A 22497-nucleotide genomic window follows, 5' to 3' on the forward strand; every position below is an offset into this window, starting at 1 on the left:
TTTGTGCCACCTGGAGACTCTTTACAATGGAGAATTTCAATGCACAGTGTCCCCAATGTGACAGAGTAGAACGGCCTCATAGGGTTTTCTAGACCAAAAAGAAGCAGATAGTGGGATCGCTGCTTGTACTTGACATGGTGTGTAAAGTAGTCAAGTTATTCTCCAAGTTAAGTGCCTGGTTCATTACTCAGAGCTCACTGCCACTGCCTCCATGCTGACTTAGAGCTGGGAAAATACTGTTGACCTAGCGGCTAGCCATTATTGGCTTATTTGTCGCAGAGAGTGAGTGTCTCAGTTACTTATATCCCGAGAAATCATTTTATTCTTGAATTTATTGGAAATACAAATTTACTATTTACTATCAAAGGTGCTTTATTATGATGTCAAAAGCTTACTCTTACATATCTCTTTACTTGATTAAAAAAGTTATACTACTTAGTTTGTTTCTGGATATTGTACGGTTTTTGCTTGCTATTTCAGAATCTACTTCATCTCTGGCTAAAATGGATACTTTCACCAGGATGTCAAAAAATGGCTCAAAGTCTTTTCTAGAGAGATACTATAATTTTAGTATCATAATACGAGGCTAGTTTTGCATTTTTCTTATCGAGCCACTCCGCTTATTTTGAATTCCTTTTTGTATTTCAGTAAAAGGAGCACCTAGGAACCTAAAAGTGACAGATGAGACCACGGATAGCTTTAAAATTACCTGGGCTCAAGCTCCAGGCAGAGTCTTAAGGTATCGGATTATATATAGACCGGTGAGTGGTGGAGAAAGCAAACAAGTAACCACGCCAGCCAATCAGAGGAGGAGAACACTGGAGAACCTGACTCCAGACACAAAATACGAAGTGTCTGTCATTCCTGAATATTCCTCAGGACCTGGCTCTCCACTCACTGGAAACGCAGCCACTGAAGAAGGTAGATAAATATGCTGGTTGTATGGCACTAATCGTAGACTGCAAAGGACATCTTGAGCAGCAATCCTGATAATACAAGCCACAAGACACGTTTTGTCCATTATCGAAATCTCTTAGATTGTGTTCTTTTTAGACTCGAATGATTCACATTTTTGACCTTTGACAAGATTTATCTGTGTCAATAGAGCTTGAGTAATATGATATGGTCTAAAAATTCTCATAAAGTAATATTAAGTATTCTAGTAATTTGAAGATTGGCAACTGGTATGCATCATTGAAACAGATTACATTTTCCTTCTTCAGCAAGATCTTAAAACATTATCTTCTAGGTATTCAGGAAGTGAGAAATTTAAACTTCCATGTGATATGTCAAGGCTTTTAAATACTGGAAACTTGTTAACTTTTGTTTTAATTTGAAACAAACTTTGTGGTCTGAGCAAAATGTTATCAGCAAGCTGGTTGGACTCCACGGAGCCAAGCAACGTTTAATCAGAAGTTTAGAATCTCACACACACACACATACACACACACACATACACACACACAAAAGATCTTAAAGCATTAACTTGTTTTTATTTAAATGGGATGATTAGGCCCACATGGCAGATTTTAATGTTTGCTGCAAATTATAAGGGTGTGATTTTTTTTTTGTTGAAAAAAATTAGAACATTCATGGTTTCAGTTTCATTCTCTATCTTTAAAGCTTTGTTTATAATAATATTTCTAACAAATAGTAGCAGTAGTGAAGAGTGATTGAGCATCTATTCCATATTCTGGGCAAAGTAGTTCATATTTGAACTCATTAATCTTAGATTGATTTAGGATTTATAAATATATATGAGGTTGTTACTATTTCACAGGCTTATAAGGAAACTGAGGCTAAGAAATGGACTGAAGGTCAAGTAGCTTCTCAGGGTGGGTCTGGGTTTGTGGGATTCACTGTCCTTTTTCAAACACTCACATGGAGTATCCCTTACAGCTCAGCCTGTCACTCAACTTCCCTTCTTTTTCAGTCCAGCTAGTTAATCTTGCCAGCACGACATTCCCTCTTTCCCCTATTTTATATTTCCTTTTTCTTGTTATATAATTTGGGCTCTTTGTGCTGGGCACCAAAAAAAAAAAAAAAAAAGACCTGTGACCCTTCAGCTCCTTTTCCCAGAGTGAGAGCTAGATTGCGACTGTGTGCCTGATGGAGAGTCCCCCAGGGTCGACTGGACTAGAGGCTCTTCATCTTGGTCAATTTGCTATGAAAATCACGAAGTGCCAAATGTAGTTGCCAAGTGACAGGCAGTCCCTAGGGAGTTGCATCTTAGACCAGACCTCCTTGGGCTGTTGCTTCATATATATATATGTATATATGTATATACATATATATATACATACATACATACATACATACATACACATTTTCTAGAGGTAGCACCATTTAAAAGGCATGACACTTCTGCTATTTCCTTACAGGCTTACATGGATAAACACTTTGTACTGCAGATTTCTTAGTGGAGGGAAGCTCTGAATTATGTTCACTAATCAATACATGCATGTCTTGACACTTTGTTCATTTTTAGGGATAATGTTGGGGACATTTTACCCCAAAGATTTTAGCCTGTATAAACTAAAAGTAACTGGAGGGCTTTCTCTTTGCTTCCACTAACCTAGTGAGCCCGATTTAGAAATATTTAAATATTACTGGCTAGTTAACAATTACAATTGCCATTTTCTTACTCAGGATATACATTTCATTTAACACGTTAAAGGTTTAACAAACAAGTATTCTTCAAGTCACTTTATTAAATAATGGGCTCTGATGTTTGTTGTTTTTAACCTCATGAAGTTAGAGGGAATCCAAGAGACCTAAAAGTCTCTGACGCGACAACATCAACAATGAAGTTATCGTGGACCAGTGCACCAGGAAAAGTGAACCAGTACCTGGTCACCTACACTCCAGCGGCAGGCGGCGAAGCTCAGGAGGTCACTGTGAGGGGAGATACAACCAATACCATGCTGCGAGGACTGAAGGAAGGCACAAAATACGCCTTGGCTGTGACTGCCCTGTATGCTTCTGGGGCTGGAGATGCCCTTTTGGGAGAAGGAACAACACTTGAAGGTAATTATTGTCATAGTTTCTGGAAACTTCTGAGCTTATCAACGCTTCTACACTTAGCTCGCTGTCGTTGAGTTGATGTTGACTCACAGTGACCCTATAGGACAGGAAAGAGCTGCCCCTGTGGGATTCCGAGACTGCAGCTCTTTGTGGGAGTAGAAAGCCCCTTCTTTCTCGGTGGAGTGCCTGGAGGTTTTGGACCACTGACATTAGTTAGCAGCCCAGCGTGTAACCACTATGCCAGCAGGGTGCCTCTGGGTTGCCCATTTTCGAAGCTTGGTGGTATAGTGGATTAAGGGTTGGGCTGCAGTTCAAGGCCATCAGCCAATCTGTGAGAGAGTGTTGAGGCTGTTGTCCCCATAAAGATTCATCTCATATACCCTGTGGAGCAGTCCTACTCTATCCTAAAGGGTTCCAGTTAATGACCGTTGTTAACGTGTAAATCCTTCCTCTGAAAGAGAATTTGTAGTGACAAAAGAGTACCTGTGAAACTGCCTGTTTTTGTGGAATATAAGCTACTGAAAGACTTAACACTGGCTGGGCAGCAGAGTTATAGTTCAGAGCTGACTGCGTAACCAGTCATGGTGGAAGAAACTATGGCTTGGAAGGCCTGGATTGTCCGAGGTCACATAGCTGGGCTACCTCACCCAGCACCAGAAGACAGTTCTGATTCCTAGTGAACTTGTCTTATTCACTTACTGTACATTATAGCACACATAACAAATTGAACAATGTAAGAATTAAGGGTCTTTTCTGTTTTCTAAATGGCAACCTTAAAAATACAGTTCCATGTAAAATGTTCACATTTAAGGAAAAGTTAATACAAGCCTGGAGCTGTTTCCTCAGGGCTCTAACAGTTCATAGTAGTTGGGCTCTGCAGGGGAAAGCAGGCAAGAGCTTCTTTCTTATTGCATCAGACACGCTTTTTCATCATACTTTTTATGATTTACTGTAAATGATTATGGATGAAAATGAATCCCGAATTTCCTCTCTGATGTGAAGTCCCAGTAAAATTCATGGAAAGGCCCATCATTGATGGATCCTGGAGCTGAAAGAAATTGCAATTTCAGACATTACCATAGGCAGATGGAGGGCCTCCAAGAGGCTATTCTAATTGGAAACATAGAGACTTTGAAGAATTTCACAGAATCCATTAAAGTAAAAAGTATATTTGAATCAAAGTCAGGATGATAATTTAATCCAAGCATTTAATGAAATCTGTATTTAGAAGAATGTTTAAATAAAAGATTAAATACCAGTTTGTAAAGCAGCCATTCCAGAGAAGGCCTGGTTCAGACACAGCCATGTGACCTGGGAAGTACTCATTGACCATTCGTTCCAAGCCTCAGTTTACTCTGGCAGTGGTTCTCCACCTTGCTAATGCCACAGCCCTTTCATACAGTTCCTCATGTGGTGACCCCCCCAACCATAAAATTACTTTTGCTGCTACTTCATAACTGTAATTTTGCTACTGTTATGAATCGGTTGACCTCTGTGAAAGGGTCATTCGACCCCCAAAGGGGTCGCAACCCACAGGTTGAGAACCACTGCTGTAGAGGGAAGATGATCATCTCCCTCCCTCTTCCTTCTAACTCTTCGGGAACTGGAAGATATCCTATGTTTATAAAAAGACATCCAGAGAAAATAGCTTATTCTTTCTAAGAACATGTATCTTAAAACGCTGCTTTAGTAATTATTTCAGAGCTATTGCTGGATGGTGTGAAAGTTGTAAGAGGTAGAAGCTAACCTTGCCTTAACTTCAAAGATACAATCCACAGCATGGAAGCATGTCATCCATCCCTGCATCTGTAGCAAAACCCAGTCTTTGTGGGAAGTTTTTCCTCTTCTTTTGATTGTTTGGAATTCTTCTTCCTAGCTTTCTTTCCTCAGGCTTTTAAAAGGATAATTGTCAGAGCTTTTATTCTTTAGAGTAGTTTTAGATTATTTAGATGGATGAAAATTGTCCTTTAAAAGGACCATCTTAAGAAAATTGAATAGTTTTACTTTTGGCTACATCTTTTAATCTGATATTCTTCTACACTTTTCTAGTTTCTAGCAAATGTATTCCCACTTAGTTAAAATTCTTGATTCTAAAACCCACAGCATTCTTGGCTAAGAAAAATTGGTTAGGATGCAAATAACTGAAAATATGCTTTAAATTTATATCCAGCACATTTTATTGGGCTATGATTTTCTTCATAGGTATGTGACTAATTGTTAATAAATACTATAGAACATCTATCAGCTTATATGCATGTGTGAACACACAAACACAGAGAATTATCTCTAAGGGAGATACAGAGATAATAATATAAAATTTATTTTAAATACCCACATTTCCTATAGAGGAAAGCTAGATAGTTTGTAAGTTTGTTTAAAAGCATAATTAAATTTACATCTTAATTGTAGTGTTAGAATTGTTCTTCACTTACACGAAAGCTCTATGTGAAGGATTACATAGAATGCTGCCAGCTTGATTTTATTAACATATTTATCCCATTGCATTATGTGTGGTAAACTTAGTAAAGATGTGAAAGCATAGTTGTAAATAAATTAAAATAATAAGGGATTTTTTTGCCCCTGGTTATTCCATTTTCATTTTATTATATGAACTCGGCCAAATCCACATACCATATACAGGAATAGGATATGATGGTAAATGCAGGGAGTGGAAAGCCCAGAAAGAGAGCCAGGCCACTGCTTTTGAGGGCTGCTGTTATTCTAATCTGTTTTCCTCTGGGGAGAGGAGGTGGCGAGAGCAGAACTTGAAGGAATGTTTCTTTTATCCAAAGACATGGAGTCAGTCTGCATTCTGTAGATTGGAAATTTTATAGATCAACTTAAGTATATTGTAGCTTTCAATTCAAAAAGAAAAAAAATCCCTATATTCAACGTGGTATACATCCATTCCTTGCATGAATCTGTTTCCTAGTGCTTTTTTGAAACACAGCCAATGATCAGAAAATTCCCCTGTTGCTGGAAGCGAGATTTATTAGCATTGGCATTAGGGAAGTTCATGGTTGGCTGTAGAATTGTATGCAATAGAATCACAAAGACAAAGTTTATTACTATTTCAGATATAAACTTCAGAGAAATCGGAGCACTAGCCATTAGGTTTGATTTACGACTTTTTTCTTTCTTTGGTTGTTCTTAAAGTAGATAGGCCTACTGCAATTACTTAAACACAGCCGACCAGTCCGTGTAAATGCTATTTAAATCTTGAGTGAACTTCTGGTTGTCACTGTAATTATTCAGAAAACTTTCTTTTCTTTTTAAAAAATCTCTAGATGAATGATGCCAATTTTATTTTGACTTATCACAAATGAATGAAAATTTCAGTTCAGGAATACTATGGTTCTTTTTTTCTTTGCCTTTATATATTTTTGAGTGTTGGTTTTTCGACGATGGAAACTATGACTTTTCAGAATTTTCTTTATTTCAGTTGATATAGCAACTTGACAATGTCCTTGGCATGAATGGTTTTCTCCAGATCAAACCGAGCTCCCTCAGTGGACATATTGTTATGATGAGGTTTTTAGCACATCACAGAATTCTGTATGATGTTGAGTAATGTGGTAGCTTTCCACAATGCACAAACAAGGCCTCTGTCTCGTCTTAGGTTTACTGCTGTCTCAGAACTTGAAAATTCATATATGGCAACTCTGATATTTCCAGGGAACCCTTAGCACAGTTATCAAACACACACTCATATGGCTCCTCCTCTGCGAGGTAATCCCTCATTGGAATAACATCTAAATCACATTGAAGAGGGAATAACTACTGAAGAAATCTTTTCTGCTTATTCGGACTTTGAAGTTGGAGGCTAATTTCATTGCGAAAGAGGTGTTCAAGGACTATGCATTGCTTAAAGGAGCTAAACTAACTTATCAATAGCGAATTTTGTCCTTCAGACTGGTGGCTCTACCTCAGTGGTTGCAAATCAAGTGCATTTCAACAAGAGCATTATCCAGAAGAGCAGCTTTTCTGTATTCTGCAGTGGAAAGTTGGAAGGCTTTTGAGCTGAGCTCTAACGGAAAATACAAATTGATTTAGAAGAAGGTTTACATTACGTTTTCAATTTAACTTCTATTTTTGAAAGTGGTATGGGAGGCTTAACGAAAGCTGGCTGGAACCATCTATAAGATGAAACAGTTTCATTTCATTATGATTAATTTTTCAGTTATCATCATTGGCTAATTCATGGTATAATTATATTTGAATTGGATGATAATTTGCTTTTCATAAAGCAAGTGGAAAAGGGCTAAGGAAGCGTCAGAAAGTTACTTAGACAGGGCATTAGCTCTTTGGCCTGGCATGTGGAAAAAGGCAGAGTAGGAGCCTACCCCTCAGGTATGTTCAGATCATGAAAAGGACACCTGTCTAAATGACTTCCCGCAGCAACAGCACCGAGACACGTGCAAGCAGGACTCAGGTAAATGCCTTCGAACGTATCGGGACATGTTTTATAATCAGGACAAAAGTGCAGAGTGCCCACATTTCAAAGACCACAGGATTTTGTATGTTCACATTTGTGGCAGAACTGCATGGTTATTGTTTACATCTAGGCTGGTTCTAAATGGGAGAGAACAGGTATATGAGAAAACCTTGAAACCGAGTCAAAGAAATCAAAGTGCAGACATACCGTCATTAACAAAGATGGCTTGTTTGAAACAAGTAAGGGCCAGAGGTTCTACTACCAGAGACCAAAGTAATGCAGGAAGCATGGGCCTAGAGGCCAGAACTGCAGAAAACAGACCAGGAAGCTAAATATTATGTAAGAGCAATGCCATTTATGAAAAAAACAGAAAGAAAAGAAAAGAAAGCAATACCTCATTTTGGGACACAGGGAGAGAAGGAAGTCAGGGAGGCAGGAGTGCTGTCCCTGCAGCAGAGGCGGATCCAAGCGGAGGGAGAGGTGGTGATGGAGTGGCATAAGGTCTACTGGTGTGGGTGTCTGTCCACTGCCCCGGTTTCCACGGCTCCACTTTGAGAGGAATGCTCCGTGTTCCTGGAGAAGGACTGCAGATATGTTCTGACCGTTTTCCTTCCATGTCTTTCTCTCTTTCCTCCTTCATTCTAGGGAATCGAGAGAGGACCTGTTTCCCAAACCCAATCTAAGCAAACCAAATCAGATCAAAACAAGCACAGTGGTCTCTCCCTGCAGTTACCGATGCCGGAATTTCCTTAGATTGAGGGCTAAACTGTTCAATGCATTAAGACCAAGCAAATTCTTGGCTGGACAACACTTTGATGGATCTCATTAACAGGAAAATGTGATCAACACTTCAACTAAGGAGCATGTGTTGATAGCCATTTCTGGTCCAGGCAGAAAGGAGGGGAGGAGAGAGTGAGAACCTCCCTTTTGTCTTATGGAATGGGAAGGGGGTGGGAGCAAATGTATTGAGACCATTCAGCTACTTAAAGGGACCTTCTGCCCATACATTCCACCAACCATTAAACACTCCTGTACAACATCATCGTGCCCCATGACTGAGCAGTTTTGCTTCCACCACACACCTACCTGGGTTTAAACTCCCATTCCAAAGCTCCCGCAAGTATGAGTGTTTTTCCTACGCTGACAGGTACACTTTCCAATCAGCTACGTCATTAGACCTCAGAGAGAGCATCAGAAAAGGAAGAAGGAAGACATGGAGGAAAGAGTGAAGCATTAAAATCACCGTGAAGATTGAAACCAGAGACACTGATTTAATTGCTTTGGACAGAACCCAGGTGTTGGTCTTTCAAGTGATTCTATGTATCTGGTCAGGCTTAGGCTAGTTATTCTGCTGCCGAGGGGTCAAGGGACCCAGGAAGTGATGAGCTCTTGCTGATGGTCAGTTCAGTTGGTTGCACACCTAACCCCTTGACCAGCTTGGTTGTTTTCAGATACTCATCTTGTCAACTATATCACAGGGTGCAATCCAGTTGCTTCATTTGTTTGTAGTCTATGATTTGGCCAAGCACAGATTCCAGTTGTAAAACGTTGAAGGGTTATAGGTGTAAGAAATTTACTTGTCACGAGCACTTCATATTGTCAGCATTCTGGAGTTTAATGCAACAGAATCCTTAACCCTCCTGATTTTTGAAAACAAACTAGTTTTAACAGTATGCTTACCAAAAGTAAAAACTTAATATTTAGGACTCTTCTTACCTGATGGACATGTGCAAAGCCAGTGTAAAGCAGTTTATGCTTTACTCCTGTCTTCTGCATTGAGATGTCTTTCTCTTCTCTTGGAGTTCCAGCTTTTGTTGTTGCAAACAAGCAAACGCTGTAGTGCCAGGGTTTGGAAATGATGTCTCCTTTTATGCAACCATAGGCAGAGGTTTAATTTCAGATGATTCCATCCCCCCCACCCCCCCGTAACTGAGAACTTTTCCAATGTGTATTCAAATTAGTGATGCCATGTTATCAATGAGAATTTAGGAATATTTTTTAGTTAATATCTCCTTTGCATCTTAAACATCTTTTTGTATATTTTAAAAGTATTTTAAAGTATATTTTAAGGACATCAACAAACCTTTGCTAAGGTGTGTATTGCCATGTTACCAGTCTTTCCTTCTGGCTTTCCACACGAGAGAGTGACAGTGGTTGCTTAGGGCACATGGAGAAAACATGTCTAGTGATCCAGGCGTTTTTGTTTGCAGCCTAGAATTGTCTCTGTGAATGTATTTTTGCTTCCACCATAATTGTTTTCCTACTGTTTTTCTCATAGTGAAATCATTAGCCTGTGTTTATGAGAATGATGTCTGTTGTCATGGAAATAAACAATGTCATAACTTCAGCACTGTGGAAAGTAGGGAGAAAAATAGGCTAAGAGGCACAACCTTTGGGAAAGTTAAAGATGGACATTATTATATTTGCAAATTACCCCAGTCATACTTTGAAAGAGAATGCCTACATTTTACTTTTGTCTTACTGTTTCTTTGGAATGTCCATAATGAGTATTTAGTTCATTTTAATTTAAAGTTACTTTCCAGTGTGATCATTTCAGTGATTTAGGAAATTGAAGGGAAGAGACATATGGGAAAATGATACATACCGAAGGAAGCAAAATATGTGTTGCGTTTAAGAGTTCGAGGCCAGTTGCTGGGCTGTCAACTATCAAAGCACCAACAAAAATGGAAAGCACAGAAACTAAACAAACCAAAAGTCAGAAATGCACTGTTATATTCATGTAAATAATGAAAACATAAAGCTGTAAATGTGGCCATTTAAGTAGCAAATACTGAGTTAAAAAAACCCCAAAAGACTTTTAAATGAGAATAAACTTCAACTACAGAGAGAAAAAAAGTCAAAATGTTCTTGAAAATAAGTATTCTTGGTTGCAGTGAAATATGTAACTAATTTCCTTCCAGAGATGAGATGTCCTGTCAGCAGTTAAAGTTATTTATAATGGACTTAGAATTTTCCATTGGGGTTGGGGTCTGGTAGAATGCCCAGCTCCTGTTTTATTTATTTTTCCCCCTTCTAAATTTAACCATATATACTAGGTTTTAGTACACTCAGATTTCTTTTCATCCATTATTATTTTTACTTTTTGTACTAAAATGTAATATTGTTTAATTATGTGTAGTTTGAAGATACTCATTTTTACTCTTCAGCTCAAGTAAAATAATAACAGTTCTCCAAATTCTTGTAGGAGTATTGGTGTCATTTGCTTGGGTATACTACCACTAACTGGTAAAATACAGGTTGTCAAAGAGGATACATTTATGTCATATTTTATCATAAAGCCTATTTAAAGTAGACAATGTAAATTGACCTGTATATTTATCTTATGTTTACAATATGGAAAGTAAGGGTGTATTGGAACACATCTGTGCCTCCTAGTAAGTTGAGGTTTCTATGTTTTTCCATTTTAAAAAAATGAAAGAGCCAAATTTTAGTAGCAGATTTTTTTTTGATCAACTAAAATGCGTGGTATGTTTATTTTGATGACTAATTGCTTTCAAGCTTTCCAGAAGAATCGGTGGTTTTTAGTTTCAGTGAGCAATGTTGCAAGTTTTCACTAGGCCTTTTTAATTGTAGGTGCAAATAAGAGTTCTCATCGAAAAGTTATTGTTGAGATTAAGGTTTACAAGTGATAGGAGATTTTTGCAGTTATTGTAAATAGCAAATTGATGTGGAATTTATTTAAATTAATTAGAGAATAAAAATTATGATAAAGAAATAAAAATCCTCATAAATAAAGGGCTGTGTTATAAGGAGACAGCAATGTGGTAAAACTTTGGGATTTAGATGTATTTTCCCCTCCTCAGTAAATACTATGTTAGGTCTGTATTCTTTTAAAAATTGGAATGTTGTTCCAGCTGTGAAAGACTTTAGAATTTGTTGGGGAAAAGAATGGTAAGCAGGAATCAGATATAATTGTAATGCATATTTGATCAATCTGAAAGACTAGGGTATCTCACAAAAAAATAAGTGGTCTACAAATGGTAAGTTGTGAATATATTGAACTTGAATGTAGTAAGTCAAGTTTTTATCAGGATGAATAAAAATTTACCTATCAGTTAGACTGCTCATCCCCATTGATTCCATTTTCATTATATTCTAGAACGAGGTTCACCTCAGGATTTAATCACTAAAGACATCACTGACACATCCATTGGGGCTTATTGGACATCAGCGCCGGGAATGGTCCGTGGTTACAGGGTCTCGTGGAAATCGCTGTATGATGATATTGATACTGGAGAGAAAAATCTTCCTGGAGATTCAATTCATACTGTGATAGAAAACCTTCAGCCAGAGACTAAATACAAAATTTCTGTGTTTGCGACTTACACTGGTGGAGAAGGAGACCCTGTGACTGGAGAAGCCACAACTGAAAGTAGGTAACCTCGTGGAGTATCCTTGGGGTCGCACCGCCACTGCATGCTACCTAATGGCTGTCAGCTCAAGTGACAAAGTGCATGCACTTCATCCACTTGCATTTGGCGGCTTTGTGGGATAAATGAAGATTGAAGAATTAGGCTCTTTAAAGAACTCTGTTTAAATTCATGATATCCAAAATTCACATCAAGTTTTGAAATAATGAATTCCATTTCAACTACTTTTATTTTTGGTGGAATGATTGGCCATGCAGGAGAGAGCCAACTAGTGAAAAGAACAGGTGTCAAAGAGAACTCAGGCATGTAGGCCATTGACCCTGTTTTGAGCCTCAGTTTCCTAATCTGCAAAATGGTGATAATTAAATCTTGTCTTTTAGAGCGGGTATGAGGGTTAAATGAAATAACAGTGTACAAAATATCAAAAATAATGCCCAGCCTCTTAAAGCTCATTGATAAGTAAGTGGTTGTTTGGGACAAAGATTATTATGTGCACAAGAGTCATTCTGTTTTGTTTTCAAACCTCTGTATTTGATAAGATTAAATCAGAAGCATAGTTAATTTTCTGGTGTTTCAGATTTACCTCAGTTTGATTTATATTCTTTCTTGTGGATAGTTACAAACCGCTTTTCATCATTTATCGCCACCTGGCTAATGAAAAGGATGTCAGAATTGCTTAATCCTCTGTTCTAAAAGGTAATTTGCTAAGCAGGAATTACTAAGAATTTATAGGAAAACTTTATTGATTTTCTTTTGGGAAGGATTTTAGAAAAACACAGGAAGGAACACACTTGAGTAAAAATAGGGCAGTCCTGCGCTACCTTTCATTAGGGGACTGAAAATGTATTGCCTTGAGTCGACCGTATAAGGGTGCAATAGAATTGTCCCTTGGGTTTCTGAGACCGTACCTTTTTACAGGAGCACAGAGCATCATCTTTCTCCTGTGGAGCTTCTGGCAGGTTTGAACTGATGACCTTCTAGTTAGCAGCCCAAAGCATAAGCTACATACCACAGAAAGAAGTGGGGGAAATGGAAGATTATTTTCTGGCAAAGGAGGAGAGGGAAGTGCCAAGAACAGCTTTAAATATGTCCTATATTTTGATTTCAAGATCCCTTTAAACTAAAATTATTTTGGCTGAATTATCTGGAGAATTTATTTTTTCATAACTGGCAAATCAGTTGCATATAAATTTACATTTATAGAGAAATTAACTAGATTAAAAAATGTCATCTGGCAACCCTGCATGTGCTGAGTAGGAAGGACTACACTCCATAGGGTTTTCAAGGCTTTGGCTTTGGGGAAGCAAATGAAATCAAACGAACCCAAGCCCACTGTCACCGAGTCCATTCAAACTCATAGTGACCCTATATAGGCTTTCCAAGACAACCTCATCTTTCTCCTGTAGAGCAGCTAGTGAGTTTGAACCAGTAACCTTGAGGTTAGCAGTCCAACACTTACCTGACAATGCCGTCAGGGCAAATAACTAAAGCTTTTTTTCTGAGCTGGTAGGTTAGAATAGTCAACCTTTCAGCTAGTAGTCATGCCCTTACCCTACTGAGCCTCCCACAGATTCCTAAACTATTTATAGGAAATTGATGTTTTTGTAAAGGTATTATTTCCCAGGTGTTCACATGATTGATTTCCATGATAGTAAAATGCAATCTTGTATCTGTAATATATTGGCTGATATAATTTAGGAACTTCTCTAGTTAAAACTTCTGCATTTATGAGAGAAATGTTATTTTTTTTAGTTGTACAGAGAAGCTATTTTTGTAAACATAGTTTGTAGCACATATAGGGAATTTACTTCATAGGAGTAAAGTTAAAATTGAAGTTACTGAGAAATTATATACGCTTTTCAAAAAAAAAAAATCCCTCTAAAATGAATCTTCAGATTATTATTTGGGATTGAAAGTTTCCACAGTGAATGTGTTTTAGCCAAAACCAAGTTTATCAGCAGAAAACTTAAACTTATATCTTCTAGAGTGCTTAGCTTCTAAGACATTTTCACATATTTTTTTGGCTGAGTAATTGATTGAAAAGTTAATAGACAGAAAAGCTTCTTTTGAAGTAGGAGCAGGCTTGCCAAGAATTAAATGTTGATTTAAAAAAATAGTGTGGAACGTCTCAAACTTCTAAAAACTATGAAAAGACATCCCCCTGTTTTCCCTGTCCTCGTAACACCTTTGTTGTGTTTTACCTTGGTTCCACTGTGGCAAGTAAGGCAGTTAGAAGGCACTTCCAGCAATCTGGGTCAACTCTGGTATTTAGGTGGTGCCTGAACCCTAAGGTGTGTATAGCTCAGCAGAGTTAATAATCTAAGGGTTATGCTCTTAAATTTTCTGATAAGTTTCCAAGGAAACATTTTGGGAATATTTTCAGAATTGCTTTCACTTGAAACTCAGGGACATGGTGTGTTGACTGTTGAGACGATGAGAACCAGGAATGGTGGCCAGAAAGCCAGCAGTTGGGAAACTTTCTATCCCTTTGAATTATGACAGCGGCCATAGCAGTGGTACAACGGGCATTTGAAAGTGTCTTGTGAGAATCACTAACCCCTGAGAAGTACTTACTGTGTGGAAAGACGTGATGATATTTTATATTATGTGGCATACCGATCCATGAAATGAGAAATCTTGCTTTATAGCTTTTTGTGAGGCTTTTTGTTGTGCTTGTTTTCTTTCTGAAGTCCAATTTCCCATTGAATTTAGATATAAATATTTCTAGAAAGTCATAAACTTGGCCGAGAACTTCCTTAGTTTCTTTAAACATTAAATTAAAAAAAATTGGTCAGCCACCACTGAAATTTTACATCTGGTACATAGAAACATAATTTATGTCTACATCTTGGATATGTTGACTAATTTTGTCATCCTTATCTTGTGTTCTAGACATAATGTGTCTTTAGAATTTAGGTCGCTTTTTAGACTTTGTTTTTAATCACTGGTCTTCAGCCATTTGGTGATGATAGACCGCAGGGTAGCTTTTTCATGTTTATTGTGGTTGGAGCTTATTGAGCTTTTTCAATCTGTGGGTTTCTGGTTTTATAAAATTTTAAATGTTCAGTTATTTTCCTAATCTTTCCTTTCAGTAACTCTAACTACACATGTTTCAGTCTTCCGGAATTATCATGTTATTCACTGATGCTCAGTTTACCATTCTTACTTGCTCAGTTTTTTCTTCTCTTTGTCTTTGATTTTGGGTTGTTTCAATTGTTACAGAAACAAGTTCACAAACCATTTTTCTGCTGCTAACTCTGCATTAAGACTGTGCTTTCACCGCGAAAGTTTGCCCGGGTCTTTTGGTCTGTGCTCCATGTTCCTACTTAACATGCTGAATCTTCTGCTTTCTTTATTGTATGGAATATAGTTATAACAACGCCTTTAATATCCCCTTAGACTAATCATAAGAGTATAGTTTCTAGTTTTCTTTCTTTGGATTGATTTTTCTCCCCAGTATGGGTAATATATTTTTGCGCTGATACTATGAATTTTATGACTGATACTATGCATTTTATAGATGGTGTTAGATATTGTGACTCGAACTTTGTTGAGTGTTAGATATCTTTATATTCCTGGGCATCTTCTTGAGCTTTGTTTGGACACATTGTGTCACACATTGTGATCTTTTGAAGCTTGTTTTGAAGCTCCGATAGGCTAGACCAGGACAATCTAGTGCAGGGCTAGTTCTGTCCCGTTGCTGATGGAATCCCTTCAGGAGTGTTCTAAATGGTACCCTGAGATTTATCAGGCTTTCCGCTTTGACTGGGGGCAGCGTTTTCACCCCAAGTGAGTTCTGGAAACGATTCCCTCTGCTCCTTTCATGAGATCCTGCCCCTGATCTAGGTTCTCACACATACACACTGAGTGATACTTAGCTGCAGACTTCAGAACAATTTCGGAGGTTTTCTCTGTGACACTCTCTCCTCTTCTAACGCTAATTTCCTTGCAAACTCTGACTTTACCGCACCATCTCCTTCACACAGGGAGAGCACCAGGCTGTATCTGGTTTCCTGTTACTGGACTGGGGCTGAACACTCAGCAGTTAGACTGGGGCAATCATTGGACTCACATCATTGGCCTCTCATTGTCCTGTGCTGCTTGAGGTCTGTCTCCATTACATAGCGCCCCTCCGAGGATCCCAAGTGGTGCAGTGGTTAGTTTCTGGGCCATTAACAGTAAGGTCAGAGATTCAAACCTAGCAGCCACTTGGCAGGAGAAAGATGAAGCTGTTTGTACCCAGATGGTTTATAGTCCCAGAACCCCTCTAGTGAACCAGCCCATGGGTTTCTTTTGATATCAGAAATACAACAAGTAATTTTAGCAAACAGAACATTATTTTCTCAGTTTAGGGGGCTAGAAATTCGAACTCAAGGTACTGACTCCAAGGGACCCATTTTCTCTCTGTCAGCTCCGGAGGAAGGGCCTTGTCTCGCATAAGCTCTTGCTTCTGGGCCGTCTTCAATAGACTTGTCATCCTTTCCCCCATCTCTGCTTATAGCTTTTGTTTATTTTCTCTCTTAAAAAATTAATTAATCAATTTTTATTAATATTTTTATTGGGGGCTTTCACAGATCTTATAACCATCCATAATGCAATTGTATCAAGCACACTTGTACATATACTGCCATCATCATTTCCAAAACATTTTCTTTCTACTTGAGCCTGTGGTATCAGCTCCTCTTTTTTCCCCCTCCCTCCCTAGCTCTCCCACCATCGTGAATCCTTGATCAATTATATATTATTATTGTTTTCATATCTTACACCATCGTCGATTATCTCCCTTTAACCACATTTCATATCTTACACCGTCGATTATCTCCCTTTAACCACATTTCTATTATTTGTCCCCCTCTGGGTGTTTATATTTCCCCTTTCTCCCCCCCACCCCCACCGTCATGGTATCGCTACTCCCACTACTGTTCCTGTGGGGTTTATCTGTCTTGGATAGCATGTGTTGAGAGCTCTTATCTGTACCAATGTACATACTCAGGTCTATCAGGATTTGTTAGGTAGAATTGGGTCATGATAAGGGGAAAGGGGGGAGGAGAAAGCATTAAAGATAGAGGAATGTTATGTGTTTTACTGGTGCTATACTGCATCCTGGCAGACCCTTCTCTGAAGGGATGTCCAATTATCTACAAATGGGCTTTGGGTCTCCACTCTGATTCCTCTATTTTGCATCCATATAATTGTTTTTTTGGGATCTTTTGATACCTGATATCTGATCCTGTCAACACCTCGTGATCACATAGGTTGGTGTACTTCTTCCATGTGGGCTTGCTTGCTTCCCTGCTAGATGGCCGCTTGTTTAACTTCAAGCCATTAAGATCCCAGGCGCCACATCTTTTGATAGCACCGGGCTCCATCAGCTTTCTTCATCACATTTGCATACGCACCCGTTTTGTCTTCAGCAATTGTCTGAAAGGTGAATATTACAGAGTGCCAGTTTATTAGAACAAAGTGTTCTTGTGTTTAGGGAGGCCCCGAGTAGAGGCCCAAAGTCCATCTGCTATCTTAATACTTAACATATAAATATATAGATTTAGATCTTTATCCCTATCATTATAAATTAATATATTTACATATACACATGCCTATATTTATATGTCTAGAATAGCTTTTGCCTCCTAGTTCTTTCCTCTATTTTCTTTTACTTTCCTCCTGGCCCACTATCATATTCGCCCTTCATTTGGCTCTCAGTAATTCCTCTGGGCTACATTGCATTTGATCAAATCCCACTAGGCATTCTACACCCTTCTTGCCATTGATTTTAGATCCCTTTTTGTTCCCTTGTCCCTGAGTTTGTTGGCTCCACACTCCCTTTCCTATACCTCCTCCTTCCCATGTCCCCTCAGAAACATTTAATCTCTTTTATGTCTCAAAAGGAAGTGATTCAAGGTCTACCCTAACCTGGTCTTAAAAACCTAACAAAGACAACCCATTGGTTGGTATTATAACCACAGACATAGAAAACACAGCATATATTTTTGCATAATATAATTCAATCTGTAATTATGTCCCATGTCTTCAAAAATGTCATTTCTTATATTTTGTCTGGTTTTTAGTTGTGTCAGATGGTCTTTACTCATTATTTCAAAACTAGAAGATTCTTTGCAATGCTTCCTTCAGTTTTGCTAACGTTCTATAGAGAAATGCTTCTGACCTTTTGAATGCTAAGGTTATTGAACTGAATGCAATGATTCTGCTTATAAACGCTGATGTTACTTAAAGTGAAGGGTGTTGTTGGCAATTTGTGGACATCTGGCAAACTGTTTGTGATATTTTACTCCTTAATAATTGTGCGAGATTAGTCAAAGATGAACTAATCAACAATGTTGATAATATAAGATGAAACACTATCCTCATATAGTCCTTCCCCAAATTCTCAGTATTAAAAAAGTATGTCAACTTTTCTTAAAAATTTTGGAGATATTTTCATGTCTCAGAGATTTCTATTTCTTCCTGGTTATTGATTTACATGTACATGGTGATGGCAAGGAATAGCATTATCCATAGTTTCTCTGGTTAGTCATTTGTGGATTGCAGTTTTTTTTAAATTATTTTTTTTTGCAAAGATCTAATTAAAATTTCTAGCCTCGCATTTGGAGCTTTTAGTATTTCTCACAGTATGACTGGTGGAAGATTTATTTTACAGATGAAAATGTAATAAAATTCCTACAAGTTCAACTCCGGAAATGGATGTTTTCTAGAGTCTCTAGAATGCGAGCAGGAAATTCCTGCAGCCCGACCTTCCATTTTTAGTTATTAGTCAGATAAAGAGGCAACATTTTACTGAGATCTTAACTGAGATTGGAATTGTGCTCAAGCATCATTGAGTTTATGAGAAATTACGATCAAGAGAATGGTATGCATACTTAGGAAACCGTGGATACTCTCTTTTCACACAAATGAGGAGGTGGAGATACATATTTAACTTATCCCAGTATATATTGTTATCTTCCTTTTATTCCACAGTCTCGCAGGATTCCAAAACCTTGAAAGTGGATGAAGAAACAGAAAACAAGATGCGCGTTACCTGGAAGCCAGCGCCTGGGAAAGTTGTGAACTACCGCATTGTGTACCGCCCTCGGGGTGCAGGGAGACAGATGGTGGCTAAGGTTCCACCCACAATCACCTCGACGGTGTTAAAGCGGCTTCAGCCCCAGACCACATATGACATCTCCGTTCTTCCAGTTTACAAGACGGGAGAAGGAAAGCTCAGGCAAGGCTCGGGAACGACAGGTATACAGCGACGACTTTGCGGAAAAGGGTGTACTGTGAGATGTGGATGCACCTGCTGTATTTGAAAATGCTTAAAGCTGATTCTGTAATACACGAAGTCATAGTTATTAGACAGACTTACTAATTACCAACTTACTTTTAACCAGTTCTGTTCCTGGTAGGACAGATGTTATGCATTAATTTTCTAATGCTTATCTAACTATGAACTGTGAGAATTTGCCCTTGGGTGGGTCTCTATTAGAAGAATTTTTTTCAGCTGACATCTTGTGTTGAAAGACATAACCCTTCTCATAAATAGACATTTTGAAGTATTTTATTTGTATGAATCCTGTGCACATCACAGAGTTGTTTCTATTTAGATCAATGGTTATAGGGGCTGATAAGATGGTAAAAAGTTACCTGATAAAATGGTAAAAGCCAATCACTTGGGTAATTTTTCCTTAAATGAAAATATTTTTCTTTCTATCTTTATAGCTTCTCGATTTAAGTCACCCAGAAACCTCAAAACATCTGACTCAACCATGTCAAGCTTCCGGGTGACCTGGGAGCCTGCCCCTGGGGAAGTGAAAGGTTATAAAGTCACGTTCCACCCCACAGGGGATGACAGACGACTGGGGGAGCTAGTGGTCGGACCGTATGACAACACAGTAGTTTTGGAGGAACTTAGGTAGGAATTAATCATATTCTACTTGTGTTAAAGAAATGCATCGCTTATATGGAGTAGTAGGATTTACGCAAGAGTTATTCATATGTCTCTTGGTGAGTGCAGTGTTTAAAATTAGTGGAAGTTTCTTTCCTGTGCTTGGTGAGGTTGAGGATAGAATTTAGGTGTAACAGCAGACATTAGGGATAAGTAAAGTTTTTGTAATGCAATCACATTATTTTAAAATGATTGAAAATGGCCTCTTTCCAATAATCCTCTGAATTAAAAAATTAGCATGTATATCGCACAGTTTCATGAAAAGCATGCACCCAGTCACCCGTGCAGTAATATGGGTGTTCTTAAATGTGACTTGCCCTTCAGGGTAAGGCACAGTAGTGACTTTGTACTTGGTGCCAGTTGGTCAGGGAGGGTAAGAGTAAGTCGATTAAAGGTTTGGCTTCAGCCTGTGCAATAGAAAACAATGACGTTTGGGCCTGAATAGCAACCTACATTCATTACTGCAGAAAGAATGAATGACTGCGTTCAACTATTCAACCAACAATATTGAAATACATCTAAATGCTTGCCATTTTTTTAATAGGGGGTTAAACCCAAATCCATTGCCCTTGAATCAAATTCAACTCATAGGGACCCTGTAGGACAGAATGGAGCTGACACCTAGTTCTGAAGACTGTAGAGAAGCATCTTTCTCCTGTAGAGATAGTCATTGAGCTTAAACCTTTTGCTGAGCAGACACATGCTAGCAGGGCTCCTTCCCAGAGGAGGGGCAGGGTTGTTGGGGGTAAAATTTACTGTGGTTATTATGTGTCAGGCCTTGTGCTAGGTGCCCTATTAAGTTTCTTTAGAAGGTACATGTGCATCATGTTGGTAAAGCCCATTGTTTGGAAGCAGCAAGAGTAGAGAACTTGACCCTTTGCTATGTCTTCAGGGGCACCGCATCTGATAGGAAGGCAAGACAGAATGTGGAGCTGGAACCCGATAGTATTAGCATGGTAAGCACAGACTAGAATATGTTGGGAATGATGTTCTTCTCGTAGAATGCTGTACTTTACAGTTCCCTCCAGTCAGCTAGTATAGCAAGACATATGGCTTTACAAGAGCAAAAATGAGTCAATTATGCATACAAATGATATGTTTTAACATTGTAGGTCAGGTACCACGTATAAAGTAAATGTTTTTGGAATGTTTGATGGAGGAGAAAGTTCGCCACTTGTTGGACAAGAAATGACAACCCTTTCTGACACAACTGTAATGCCAATTGTATCATCTGGTAAGAAATTGAATTACATTTCCCCTAGGAAAACCTCAAGATTATGAAAGTACTGCAAATGTCAACTTTTAGGTTAGTTATACAATGAAGAGGGATAACAAAAATTAAAGTTTATTTAAATTATGTACTGAAAACACAAACAATTTTTTAAAGCACCCAGTCAAAAACATTTTTAACAATGGTTTTCAGTTGTTTGGGGGTCAACATTGCTTTAGTTATATAGCACTTTAAATATAGAGATGAATGTTTATTCAGGGCAGATAATGTGCATTTGATCTGTTTTTCATGACTAAAGTATAGATCTGGAAAGTAACTGCAGAAATTATTTATTTGGGCCTGGCAAGGAGACTTAGATTACATAAATAATGGGAGGCTATGGCTGGAGATGCTAAATGCACTTAGACTTTGTGCTTTTGCCATGATTATGGCCTTGATGTCCATGTAGCTGGTTTCTCACATCCTTGGTGGAAGTGGTGAAGATTTGATAAAAACGAGTACATCTGGGTGAGGAGGGGCAGGCTTGAAAGATTTCGGTGCTTGCATAGAATTTGGGAATCTTCAAAGCTAATTTGGCATATGATACCCAAATGATAGACTTTTAGTAGAATGAATATCACTTAACTTTTGTTAAAAATGTTTTTGTTTTGTTTACATAATATAACTGACAGAGCAAGAAGTTTTTTTAAAGATCATTTTATTGGGGGCTCTTACAGCTCTTATGACAATACATACATCAATTGGATCAAACATACTTGTACATATGAGTTGCCATCATTATTTTCTAAACATTTACATTCTATTTGAGCCCTTGGTATCAGCTCCCCTCCCTCCCTCCCACCCTCCTGACCCACAGGAACTCTTAGGTTGGAAGGGTGATAGCTGTGAAAAAGAGTATATAGAACAATTCAAAGAGATAAAAGAAATGAAACAGTCAAATCTTACTGTTTTGCATTAATGTTCCATTGTTTCTCCTATGATGATATTAACTAACGTGTATTTTTATTTTGTAGCTGTGCACTGAGGATATTGGGATTATGCTCTTTCCAAAGCACTCTAGCTTCGTGTCAATGTTTGTGCTATCTCGCTACTTCTCAACCTGTGTCTTTGTTTTTCTGAATTGTGTTCCTTCTTTCTGGATTATTTTTAAATGTGCCAACTTCATCGTCTCTGCTTACTTGATTATTATACATAGCGGATGATAAAGTAAAAAGTTAATGTAATATATAATACTGTATTGGCTTTTAGCAAAGCATCTTTCCTTCAAAAAGTTTAACTTTGGGTCCTAATACATATATTGGCTTAGTTACTTAAAAATATTTCTTATTCCATAAGACATTTCCTGATTTTTATGTTTTAATTAGCCAATTTCATACTAGTTGGTTTATGACTGTTGTGAATTATAGAAAAATGCAATAGTTTATTTTTTATCAATATTCGACTGAGTTATTAATTTTAATATGAACAGCTT

General features: G+C 38.1%; 1 protein-coding gene across 1 annotated transcript in view; it reads left to right on the forward strand.

Annotated features, from left to right (window-relative positions):
* The window catches only part of COL12A1 (collagen type XII alpha 1 chain), a 116425-nt gene that overhangs the window by 16946 nt on the left and 76982 nt on the right, over positions 1-22497 (forward strand). Inside the window, exons 10-15 of the mRNA XM_045294385.1 lie at positions 649-921; positions 2755-3027; positions 11580-11852; positions 18829-19095; positions 19570-19762; positions 20908-21029. Of these exons, the coding sequence (XP_045150320.1) occupies positions 649-921; positions 2755-3027; positions 11580-11852; positions 18829-19095; positions 19570-19762; positions 20908-21029 (1401 nt within the window). The remainder of the gene's footprint in view (positions 1-648; positions 922-2754; positions 3028-11579; positions 11853-18828; positions 19096-19569; positions 19763-20907; positions 21030-22497) is intronic.

Source organism: Echinops telfairi, unplaced genomic scaffold, assembly GCF_000313985.2.
Source record: "Echinops telfairi isolate 266 unplaced genomic scaffold, ASM31398v2 ScPeMD7_3533;HRSCAF=4204_0, whole genome shotgun sequence".
NCBI lineage: Eukaryota > Metazoa > Chordata > Mammalia > Afrosoricida > Tenrecidae > Echinops > Echinops telfairi.